Below are 12,688 nucleotides of genomic sequence, written 5' to 3'. Positions count from 1 at the left end.
GAGCACACGATGTGGGACGAAGGATGCTGGGAGACGTGAGGCATGAGCAGACGTGGGAAGGACGTTGACGAACCAGCAGTGAGAGCAGAAATGAGAGGAGTTTATGTAGGAGGTTGAACAGGTGGAATGAGTCCAGACTTGATTATTGCAGCAGGTGAAACTGATCCAGCATGGAGTGAAGCAGGGGAGAGAAGGTAGTGGAAGGCTCCGGAACTGTCCATGGTGCAGCAGGAGAACTGCATCCTGACATCTATATATATATATATATATATATATATATATATGTGTGTGTGTGTGTGTGTGTTCGTGTGTATTTGACACTCAGTACATATGTTTGTCAGTTTATTTGTCTTTCCTCCTGACTTTAAGTGCTTATTTATTGTGGCATACCCCCTGGTATATTTGTTTGTTATTTGTATATTTTATATATTGTTGTTGAACTTGTTTATTCTTTCATTTAAATAAAAAAGAGAAAACATCCGCCACTGAGTATATATTGTAGGATATATTGATATATAGGTGTGTATTTCACCTTGGGTGAAACAGGCCATTTGACACAGAGAATGCCTTTTTTACTGTAACTAAACTTGATGATACTGATTTACCCGAAGAAGAAGAAGATGGAACTAGAATTGTACGTGCGCGGTGATGGCGGTCGCTGCCGGAGCAGGTAATCATTCTTTCTGCCTTTACTGACAGTTCTTGTTGTGTGTCGATACATGTTTACCCTACGGGTATTTTACATTCTAAAGCAGGGCCGACGTTAGTCTGGGATTTATGCACTTTATCTCGGCGCTGTGCGATGACGCTGGTTATGTGGAGCGGCAGCTGCAACTCCTCAGATATTAATCGACTGGAGTCAAACGTCCAACGTTTCGTCAGTCCTAAAGAAACCCGTAAAATGTGGCTGTTTGTGGCACGTCCCTGTGCAATATCTCTTTAAAGATCTAACAATATACCGCGTCCCTTTCTGTTTACATCCTGCTGCCGACCTGTTCACGTTGAAAATTTTCTAGAAATTTTACCTGTTTGCCAGCAGAGGGCGCACGCACCCACTATTAAATTAATGCAATTTATGCTCCGTCTAAACCGGGGGTAGAACCTGTCTGGGACGAACCCGTCCTACAAATGTACCTAGTGGAACCAGTGTCTTTTAATCGGGGCACAGAACAAAAAGAATGGGAACACAACATGGCAATATATTTTCACTTAATATATTAAATTAACTAGAGCCACTTGCGGCTCTGGAACTGCAGGTCAATCTAGCGGATGATAAATTGTGATTTTATCTCAATATGGCAACATCTTAATTTTATATGCTTATAAAAAAAGACTAAAAACTCTTTGATCATTATAAAACCCGGTTATATACACAAAGCGTCCATGCTGATAGTGTTTTGATGGTTCCTTTTGAGGCTTGAATGAGTAGAGAGGCTAAGAAGAGCATTGCTGTTCCTATTATCACAGTATCAATAAGGATGTTTAATCACATCAGTCAACTCTGCAATCACATCTGAGTCATCAGCAGCTATTTCAAAAAAACTGTCCCTCCAGAAACATTAAAGGCAGCTGCCTGGAAGTTTTTTTTAATTTTTTTTACTCTGGATAAAACCTATTTTGGCATAAACACCAAAATAACAACTAATACGCCATCAGGACATGATAATCTTTCATGAATACTTTTTATGCAATCAGAGTGAGCTACTGATATGTAATTTTTTTTTGTCAAATAACGTGGCTATGCACCTTTAAAGTAAAACTCTAAAGGTAAACAATAAAATTGGTCCAAGGAAACAATCAGCTATGGTTTATGTGCCAGCTTATATCATAATAAGAAATAGATTTATTGTTGTGTCTTCAGTACAGGGGCACAGGCCTCTGTCTAGATCCGCCCATTATGAAGATAATGATGAAGATAGGGGTTTAATTAGTCAAATAATCTGTGGCATTTTATTAGAAAAGCTATAGAGTTGTAGGCCTAAAGTTGGAAAAAGAAAACGAGAAGATTGCTGAAGAACAGTTTTTACTAGTACCTTCACACCTGCAGTTCAAACTTGTCGACACTGTTAGACCACAGTGCCCTGTATTGCCATATAATATTTACATTTATTTCAAATATACTGCCCTGTGACATTAAAACGAAGGCTAGAAGTGGCAAAATAAAGTCGCAAACAGACCCCGCTGCAGAAACAAATTAAAGGGGAACAAATTCCCAGAAGAATGTAAAAGCGCTGAAACCCAGAGTTCCTCTAAATCAAGGTTCAAACCTATTTGTTTAGAGTTGCATTTGAATGTTAATGTTTTAGTTTGTTGTCCAACTTAACTTATATCTTAACCTGCTACTACTCCACCACTGTAATGTGCTTTCCTCTAATGTTTTTTTATGTTCTGTTCATGTTCAGCACTTTGAATTGTCTTGTTACTGAAATGTGCTACAAAAAAAAGGGGGGTGGGGGGCGCAACAGGTGCGTGCAGAGCTCAATTTTACAAGTGTGTATGTGATGTCACACCATAAAGTGGGCGGCAGGAAGAAGAGGAAGTCTCCAAGGCAGCTATGACTTGCAAGCTCCTGCAGCCTCTCTGCACCACGGACTGCGGTGTGCGGTGGGTGCTGCTGTGGGAAATATAGCAATTTGTCACAAGAAATAGCCAATGAGTGCACTCAACTATGAAGTCTAAAATGTCCGCAGGGACAGTGTACAGCCATCTTTAATGTTTCTCCTATGCTGAGTCGTCACTCCTTTACTTTCAGCTCAGAGTCACCTACGTTTGCACGCAGGTAAACTAACCCTACCGCCAGGTGAGAGAGCTCAGAGTCGTGACATAATTGTTACCTGCCTTGGTAAATATTTCTGTGCTTTGTAAACGGGTTCAGTTTCTGAGGATGGCTGCACTAAAGTCCAATCTTCCATCTGTTACAGAGGTATCCGTTGAAGTACGTGTTAGTCAGTGGTTTTGTGTTCAGCTGTCAGTGATTCCTGCTTGTCTGTGAGAATAGTCTTGTGCTTACTGAAACTCTTCTCAGTCAACAGAGCCGACAGGGGACTGTAGGGGACTGCAACTTCTGCAACCTTTGGGAATCTCACTCTCAGGCCTCTCCAGTGTCCACCAAGCTCCAAGCCAGCTATAAGACGCTCCTTAGACACAGGATGTTGATAAGCAGTCCATTGTTCATGCAACTCTGCTGATGGGCTTCCAAGTGACCTGTACACTTCTTTGGCACGGTGTGCTTTGAAACTTTTGTTAATGCAAGACGGAAAGCATCATGAAGATGATCAAGGCCCTTCCTTTTCTCTGCCACGGACATCTTGCCCATTAGCAAATCAGTCTTTGCTGTCCCATTCACAATGCAGGACTCCAGGTCCACTACATTGTGCACAGAAACAGCTGTGTCAGCAATGTTACGAATATGCGCTCATAAAATTAAAATTGCTGCCTTGTTATGTGGGACAGAAGTAAGATAAGATATACATTATGCATACAACAAAACTTCGTGGATCAGACGGAGGGTTAGCCTGCGCCACTGCAACTGAGTGCCACTGAGGGGTCACCTGACCAGCATGTCTTTAGTGGTAGGGGAAACCGCATCGCCTGGACGAAACCTACGCAGACATGGGGAGAACACCAGACCCTCCGACCACTGCCAGCAGGCAATGTGACTGAAGTGCCCAAGGACACAACGACTGAGACGGTCAGAGTGAGGGATTGAACAGGCAACCTGTCAATTACAGGACAACCTCCCTAACTCCTGTGCCACCGTTTGAGGGGATGCGGTCTGGCACTCTGGATAATTTATCTAATAAATAGATCCATAAAGGTTTAGATAAAATGTATTATTAATATTAATAAATACCCCGTGAACACGCACAAGTGTATAACAATTTACTACACCCCTCTTGTAGAACGGTAGGGGAAACACTGCGCTGCAATTATTACAAAGCGCATGTTGTCCCTAGTTAAAGTACAAGGTATAACTTGTGCTAACGTATTCAGTTGAGTATATTATGTCTCTTGCAACACATTGATGATTTTTTTAATCCACCCCCACTTGTAAAAGGCGTTGTTGTTCCGCGCTGCTTTCGGCTGTTGGAGGAACTGGAAGAAGGTCAAAAAGGTGGTGGAGATGGTACAGTGAGCTGGGGCCTTGCAGATGATGACGACATGATGCTAAGTCATTGGAATGGCATGATTATCGGCCCTGCTAAGGTAAGCCCCTGCTGGGACCCATGATACTTTAGAACGAGCTTACCATAGCTTTTATCTTCAGGTGGTTGGTATACTAATAGATCCCTGGCAGTGGAAAACCAGTTGAGCACACAAAATTAAAAATTACCAGGCATCACATCAAGTGACAAGTGCTTTATGAACAAATAATTGCTCTAACCAATGGCCAGAGAGTGTTTAAGATTAAAGTTTCATCGTTTTTATATCAGAACATCCATCCATTTTCTAACACGTCTAACCCTATTGGGGTCATGAGGGGTGCTGGTGCCTATCTCCAGCCATCACTGGGCGAGAGGCGGTGTACACCCTGGACAGGTCACCAGTCTATCGCAGTATATCAGAACATATTTGTTAGAAATAGATTTTACTTATTAGGTTGGAGCAGGCTTGGAAACTTTCTCCTAACACTATTTGCCTGATATAGAGGTGTGTTCATAGCACAAAAAAGAACATTTTTAGGGTGTCTGGGTTCAACTGACTTGTTACTGACTTAATAGTGTCAGTGGCTACCTCTGCTGCACTGGTTGCAGCACTGGTTCCAAGCACTGGTTCCAAGCCGAGACCAGTCCGAGCTCGGTAACCGAGATAACTCTTGAGTGTAAACGGTAAGCAGACTGAAGCAGACTAAACTGAACCGAACTAGACATAACCGGACCGCGCTAAATGCAGACCAGTTCCAGGTGTAGTCTCGGCCTGTTTTTTTCTGTCCCAGTTATCTAATAACGAAGAGCGCATGAGCAGACCGCGTCATGCCCTTACAGTCAGCTGACTGTCCGCGTTTTTTCCGGCATGTCTGGCTGCACGTCCCAATTCACACTCCATTCAGACAAATTTCAGACATTTATAATAATTAGGGCTGGGCAAGTTAACGCGTTAATTTCGCGTTAATTCATTAGACTATTAACGGCGATATTTATTTTATCGCGCATTAACGCATGTTGCTCACATGCTTTCAGTCAGTGTCAGTCAGCAGGCGCGCTGACTGCAGCGCGCTGTCACGGCAGCACTCTCCCGCTCCCCCTCCCCTCTCGTACATGGCTCAGCGGCGCCAGCCAATCAGCACGCAGGCTCAGCCTGGCCCGCCCACTCAGCTCTCACACAAACTTAACAAAGAAACAGCTGAGAGAGACCGCAGCAGCGAAAAAACATGAACAGGGGAAGTAGCACCGTTTGGCTTTATTTTAATACCGTAAATGAAATCAAGCTGTATGTTTTGTAAAAAGCCGGTTCATTTCAGTGGAAACACAACAAATTTATCTTAGCACGTGAAAAAACATGAAAACGTCGAGCCCCAGAAACGGAGAGAGGAGACGAAACTTCTGTCATTGCCCCGACAGACCCACAGACTGACGTCACTGACTGAGGCGTTTCAGTCCTCCAGAACATCCAGGTAGATCAGTGGATGGATGGATGGATGTTACTGGAGCCCACACATAACATGTAATTAAGACCTTGAAAGAACCCAGTACATATATTAAAAAGTGTTATTTAAGATAAGATAACAAATGCTAATCCTTTTTTTATCCCACGACGGGGAAATTTATAGGATTAAAGCAACAGGCAGGTGCACACAACACAGACAAAATTACATAAGGATTGAAATATATAAGAGGTGGATTAGCGAAAAAACACTGAACATATTATTATTATTATTATTATTATTTAATTGTAATAATAAAATAAAAACCACAAAACCCAAAAGGTCAACAGTTTCATGATACATCAAGCTTAGGGACTGGCTAATATACAGCAGGTCAAAAAAGGCCATATTTTGGCTGCAGTGCTTGCTGTTCTCTTATGAAGAAAAGATCAACTAGTGCACTAAATTCAATAGATGGGTTGAAAATATCCAGTATAAAATAAGTGCTACAAATGTTACAACACTTTTGTTCATATGGCAGCAGAACATTAAAATAAAAGTGCTCTTTACACTACTTTTGAATTCATTCTTAGAGTTTGTAAATACAATGCGATTAATTAATTAAATATTTTAATCGTTGCCCAGCCCTAATAATAATACTAGCTTCCTTACCATACCACACGGTTTCCAGAGATGATTCTGCTTAGCAGTGTGATGAACCTCAGCGTCTGTCGTTGTTTCCTGCGTCTGTAAATCCTTATTAGACGTTCGTTTGTCTTATCCACGTCCCAAAAGCCGACTCTGTCCAACCATAACATCCTGAATGTTACGGGCGCCGCCATTTTGATTTGCCTTGTCCCGCCTTCAATCCCAGAGAGCGGTAGTACCGCAGATCGTCACTAGGAGGCGGGGAGCAACCAAGGAAGCGGGATAGCGTGGTGTGTAAACGGTCGTCAGAACGAGGCTCTGCTTGGTTAACTGATCCAAGCTCGGACAGGTCTCGGCTCGGATCGGTTTAACAAGGGTAGTGAAAATGGGGCTATAGGTTTTTGGTGAGATTCATCAGCTAAGCTACAATGCAGAAGAGCAGTGCTGAATTAATGGTGAGGGTTCCTTCAGTTCACTGGGGAATAAAAGTTCTGGGTCACATCTATAGAAAGTACTGTTCTCTATATGGTCTGCTGAACCATGTTATGGGTAGAAACCTTTTGAGTAACCACGTAAAGAACCAACTTATAGTGGAGATTATCTTTGGCAAATTATAGGTCTATTGTCACGAATGAGTCTCTGACCTCGATCCAGTGCTTCTAATTCGAGGAGAAGACCTCATCAGTGGTTCCTAGTTTCATTCAGAGGTATGGTTTTTGTCCTGTTTGTATTTCAGACTGTTTATGAAGGGAGAATATACAGTCTGAAAATCAACTGTGGTCCAAGATACCCAGAAGACCCGCCTATGGTGCGCTTTGTGAACAAGATCAACTTGAATGGTGTGAACAGTTCAACTGGTGTGGTGAGTGTTCATTCTTAATCACACATCTCTTCTTCTTCAGCAAACATTGGTCACTGTCTTCCATGCTAAGGCAAGGCAAGGCAAATTTATTTATATAGCACAATTCAGTACAAAGACAATGCAAAGTGCTTTACATGATTAAAATATAGCAAAATAAAACAGAATAAAAGCAAGTAGGAATAAAATGTAGATAGAAAAAAAGAACAAAAAAGTGGTGATTCAGTTAACTAGAACAGTTTAAGGCAATCCTAAACAAATGTGTTTTTAATCTTGATTTAAAGAAACTCAGGCTTTCCACACCTTTACAATTTTCTGGAAGTTTGTTCCAGATCAGTGGAGCACAGGAACTAAATGCTGCTTCTCCTTGTTTAGTTCTGGTTATAAGTATGCAGAGCAGGCTGGAGCCAGAAGACCTTAATGGTATGGATGGTTGATACACTGATAACAAGTCTGTGATGTATTTAGGTGCTAAGCCATTCAGGGATTTATAGACTAACAGAAGGATTTTAAAGTCTATTCTCTGAGATACAGGGAGCCAGTGTAAGGACTTTAGAACCGGATCCATGTTCTCTACTGTCTTAGTCTTAGTGAGGACGCGGGCAGCAGCGTTCTCGATCAGCTGCAGCTGTCTGATCCACTTTTTAGGCAGACCTGTGAAAACACCTTGCAGTAATCAAGTCTACTAAATATAAACGCATGGATTAGTTTTTCCAGATCCTTCTGAGACATTAGTCCTTTAATCCTGGAAATATTCCTCAGGTGATAGAAAGCTGACCTTGTAATTGTCTTTAGATGCTTTTGGAGGTTCAGATCTGAGTCCATCACTACACCCAGATTTTGGGCCTGATCAGTGGTTTCTAGCTGAAGCAGCTGAAGCTGTGTGCTAACTTTTGATCTCTCCTCTATTGGTCCAAATATTATTACTTCTGTTTTGTTTTTATTCAACTAAAGAAAGTTTTGACACATCCAGGCATTGATTTCTTCTAGGCATTTACTCCGTGCTTGAACTGGTTCATAGTCACCTGGTGACATGGTGATGTAAAGCTGTGTGTCATCCGCATAGTGATGGTAGCTGATGTTGTTGTTTATGATCTGAGCTAGAGGGAGCATGTAGATATTGAATAGGAGGGGACCCCGGATGGACCCTTGGGGAACCCCACATGTGATTTTTGTCATCTTTGATGTAAAGTTACCTACTGATACAAAAAATTCCCTGTCCTTTAAGTAGGATTTAAACCAGTGGAGAGCTGTACTAGAAAGGCCGACCCAGTTCTCCAGGCGTTCTAACAGAATGGAGTGATCAACAGCATCAAATGCTGCACTGAGGTCCAATAGAACCAGCACGGTGGTTCTTTCACAGTCTGCATTTATATGGATGTCATTAAACACCTTGATAAGGGTGGTCTCTGTGCTGTGGTGAGGAAACCAGACTGAAAAACGTCACGGAAGCCAGACTGGAAAACAAAAACGCATGCTAGTCCATTTGATAGTGTTTGGTGAACAGTTACACTCTCATCCCGCTCTAAAAAGGCTCTGCTTGCTTTTAGAGACGCACCGATCCATATTTTTGCACTTCCGATCCGATTCTGATAGCTGAATTTAGGTATCTGCCGATACGATACTTTTCCGATACTAGAGCTCCTTTTGCATTAATGTTATTCTCATCATATTGTTGATTTTTTTTAATTTTTTTTAATAGTCATTTCCACTGGCAAGTATATGTATGAATGTAAGCATGTTTTCCAAAATACAACTTGTGATGAGTGTAAACTCAAAAGAAGTCAGAAAAACTGTGTTCACAGGACAAATACTATCCTGAAAACAAATGCAACTGTGCGGGTTTAAAATTGACTGTATTTATGAAATCCCAGAGAGATTTCCATATAGACCAGTTCATTGTTATTGTTTTGAAGCAGGTTTTTCGCGCATGCGCGCGAACACAATGGCGGACGCAAACAGAGAAACTGACGAGTTCTCCACGTCTTTTTCTTCTTTAGATAACGTATCACAAGATTGTTTTATGAGTAAGTTGATGGTTGATGGTATCAGATTGCCAGATCCACACAGCAAAAGCCTGAAGGGACAGAGCGAGTCTGTGAAATGCTGCCAAGGGTTCCGTACCGCGACATATACAGCTGCCTTATAAACACGCAGGCCAGTACACACAAGAGAGCATGAAAGCCATGAAATCACTGGACGGCTACAATTATTTTATATCGGGAAAAAGGCCCCAGCAACGCCCGCGACGCCATGAGGGATTAAGCGGGTCAGAAAATGGATGGATGGATGGATGGATGTTCAGAAATGTTTGTGTAACAGCAGAAAGCAGAGTCGGACACAGACCGCGCCTCGGCAGAGAGGAAGACCCGCCCGGTAGGTTAAAAAAAAAAAACATTGTTCACTACGGATTATTTTGGTGTTTTTTGTCTTGTTAAAATGGGTGGGGGTGTCGGCGACATTGCAGCGTAAACACAGACGTACTAGCGCACGTGAACAGGGGCGTAATGCAGCCGCTGTCTGAACATTATCGCACACTGATTGCACGAAGAAAACTAAAATGATGCGGCGTGCTGCTGCAGCGCATCGACTCCGCTTCTCCCGGCCCCGTCTAGCTATCGCCACCTCCCCTCCGCCGCTATTAAAGTAGAACAATGACTAGAGCAGAATTAAGTTGTATTTACCGGAGATGAAGTGTAGACTGCAAATTCTATCGTAGTATGATGGCTCCCACAGTCCGTTCGGATTGTCTGCCTGCGCTCTTTTCATTGAAAATATCCATCTCTATCTTCGTCCTTCCTCCTTCGGTAAACGACAGAAACGTACATCCAACGATTTGGAATGCCGCTGTGTGCAACCGGGAGCACAACAAGTCGTAGGCATTGTTTAGATTCCAAAAATAAACTAACTAAAAGTACGCTCTAAATCACCTGTTTTGTCATGTAGTAGACGAGAACAGTACTGTTTTTGCCTACCAGTGACCTGGATGTAGCGCTGACGTCACGTGTGAACTGGTCTATTGGGTAAACTTCTCTGCTGTTCAAGATTTTAACCTAACTTTATTTTAATCCTGATTTTTTTTTTTTATATGCTACTTTAGTTTTGTCTTTTTACCCTCCTAATTATAGCAACTCGAGATATGTAAACTACATGTAAAGTAAGTTTTAAAAAGTATTATTATTTATATTATATCATTGTTGTTATTATTAAGTGTTATTATTATCCAACTCTCACTGCTCCAAATAAAATTCAAAGGGTTGCTTCATGTGATCAGCACAAATAAAGTATACTGACAACAAACATAGGCTTTGAAATATTATAAAAAATGCTATAGGGGTGTTACCGTAAATCTTAAGTGTAAACATTCACAGTAACCCCATGATGATGATGATGATAATAACTGTCATGTTTACTTTGTGTTTGCACAAAGTAGTTAAATTTTTCTCAGCAGATTTAACTGTCTTATGTGTGACGGACAGCAGATGTACCGAGCTTCCCCAAGCTGACGTTGCTATGCGCTCAACTAGCTCATTAAACTTAAAATTATACATCTCCTGCTTTGTCAGACTAGCAGAAAGTCTGGGAAATGCATGAATTGTATGAAATGTAGGAAATTGCTCGACTATGAAGTCAACGTCAGAACAGGGTCAGGAATGGGTAAATAATAAATACCTCTTGTTGCGCTAAACCTTTTTACTCCATCATAATACAATGAAATCAGGGACAGCTTTAGCCGGGTACAGGTCATCTAAAATGGGGTCTGTCCCCAGAAATCAGACACGTCTGGTCACCCTACTGGACGGGTGGAGCCATATTACACACAGGAATAATATGGAATGCGCCTTATAATCGGGTGCGCCTCATTGTCCGAAAAATACGTTATATATACTGAGAGACCCTGGATATGAAATCAATTGTCACAAAAAAACAAACTGAGCTGTGATAAATATTTGATGCTAAACTACAACAAATGAAGTAAAGCAAGCATTCCTTCCTTCAGGTGGACCTAAAGTCTGTCTCAGCGCTGTCCCGATGGAAGAACTCCTTCAACATCAAGATGGTGCTGCAGGAGCTCAGACAGCACATGATGATGAAGGAGAACAGCAGGCTCTCCCAGCCGCCTGAAGGCCAAGTGTACAGCAACTGAAGCTGCTGTTAGTGTCAACCCTGTCTCCCTCTGTCTCACTGACACACACAGCACTTCCACACACTCTGAAACGGTTCAACCGTTTTCCATGTTTTCCAAGACTGTCAGCACCCACTTCTTCCTTTGAGAGCGTTCCATTGCACAGGGAAGAGCGCCCAGCCACCTCACTTAGTGCCCAAACGTCCATCATGCAGACCAGCTAAACAGGAAACATCGTTTTGATTTTGCTCTTTACACCCAGATTGTGAAATAACAAATGACCTGATGGAATGTATCGGTGTATGTTGGGATCATGGGAGGCCGTTGAAGACATTTTGCTCATGACGAACCACAAGATACAAGAATATGGAGAAAATTATCCCCAGCAAAGACCAGTGATTTGGCACATGGCCTAGGTGGGCTACATTAGTTTCAAATTTCCAAGCATTCGTATTTCTTCTTGATGTAAACTTATGAGGACCTTTGTTGAACTAATGCATATCTAATACAAAGACATGGATATTTTGTACATGCTATGATTCTGTGAGCAGGGTATTGCTGCTGTATTGAATTTTTTTTGCTAGACTTCTGTGCCATATGGTTCATAGTGCTTTGTGCTAATTATTAGCAGCTACTGAGAGATGGGGTTGGGGGACCTTTCTGTAGGCTAAAACATTTCTTTTTTTTTTGTGGTCTGCACTTTTTCAGGATCACCACTGGACTGTGGTCTTTGGGGAACATAAGGTGCTGGGAGTTTTGTTTGTTTTTGTTTCGTTTGTCACTGGGCCAACTTTTGTATTCCACGGATCTATCTCGTCATTCAGTGAATACTCACTGAAGACGGTGTATGACTTTGGATGTTTATTTTGTAATGGGGTAGAGTCTAATCAGGGTGATGGTCACCTGTTGCATGGTTTTATTTGAATTAAACATTACTTTTGCACACAGTTGTCTCGTTATCTGTACCTACAAACAGTGCTTTAAAGGTACCGTTTTCTGTAGGTGACAAACTGAAGAGGGGTATTTGGTTTTATCGTTATCTTTAATAACTTAATACCTACAGGGGTTCAAAATGTTTATTTCAGTGATTCAAATAAAAACTATTGTTCATGGAGACATTACACTGGGATATAGTATATATCAGTTTTTGAATATGGCTTATACCTAAAGGAAATGCAAAGTGCATTTTCTGAGGAAAAAAGAATATATCAGACCAATAACAAGAATGATGTGGAAATGATGTGGAAGCCTGCCGACTTGAATGCTGTCAAGAAGACGGTCATGGACATGGGTCATTGCTAAAGAAGCTAGTTGTTCAAGGTAAGGTATTCTAACATATTTGCAAAGTTGAGTGGAAGAAAAAAGAAGTGCAACAATGATGGCTGCAGCCTTAAGGGATTGTAAAATAGCCAAAATAGCCTTCCCCAAACAGCCTTTGGGGAAGGCATTTTCTTAGGGGGACAACCTTTTC

General features: G+C 41.7%; 1 protein-coding gene across 4 annotated transcripts; it reads left to right on the top strand.

Moving 5' to 3' along the window:
- The first annotated feature begins 609 nt into the window (after nt 1–609).
- Nucleotides 610–12,160, top strand: LOC105933722 (ubiquitin-conjugating enzyme E2 variant 1). 4 transcript variants are annotated; one of them, XM_036124609.1, is made up of 5 exons: nt 610–670; nt 3,026–3,691; nt 4,058–4,206; nt 6,969–7,094; nt 11,092–12,160. In XM_036124609.1, exons 3-5 carry the CDS (start codon nt 4,162–4,164, stop codon nt 11,236–11,238), a joined length of 318 nt encoding a protein of 105 aa, XP_035980502.1. In that variant the 5' UTR covers nt 610–670; nt 3,026–3,691; nt 4,058–4,161; the 3' UTR covers nt 11,239–12,160. The 4 variants fall into 4 exon arrangements, with proteins under 4 accessions (XP_035980502.1, XP_035980500.1, XP_021177635.2 ...); XM_036124607.1 differs by having other exon boundaries at nt 3,026–3,817; XM_021321960.2 differs by having other exon boundaries at nt 3,026–4,206.
- The last annotated feature ends 528 nt before the right edge of the window (nt 12,161–12,688 follow it).

The sequence above is a fragment of the Fundulus heteroclitus genome, chromosome 20 (genome assembly GCF_011125445.2).
Source record: "Fundulus heteroclitus isolate FHET01 chromosome 20, MU-UCD_Fhet_4.1, whole genome shotgun sequence".
NCBI classification, from domain to species: domain Eukaryota; kingdom Metazoa; phylum Chordata; class Actinopteri; order Cyprinodontiformes; family Fundulidae; genus Fundulus; species Fundulus heteroclitus.
Note: the sequence above shows the minus strand (reverse complement) of the source record. Positions and strands in the feature narration are given on the sequence as shown.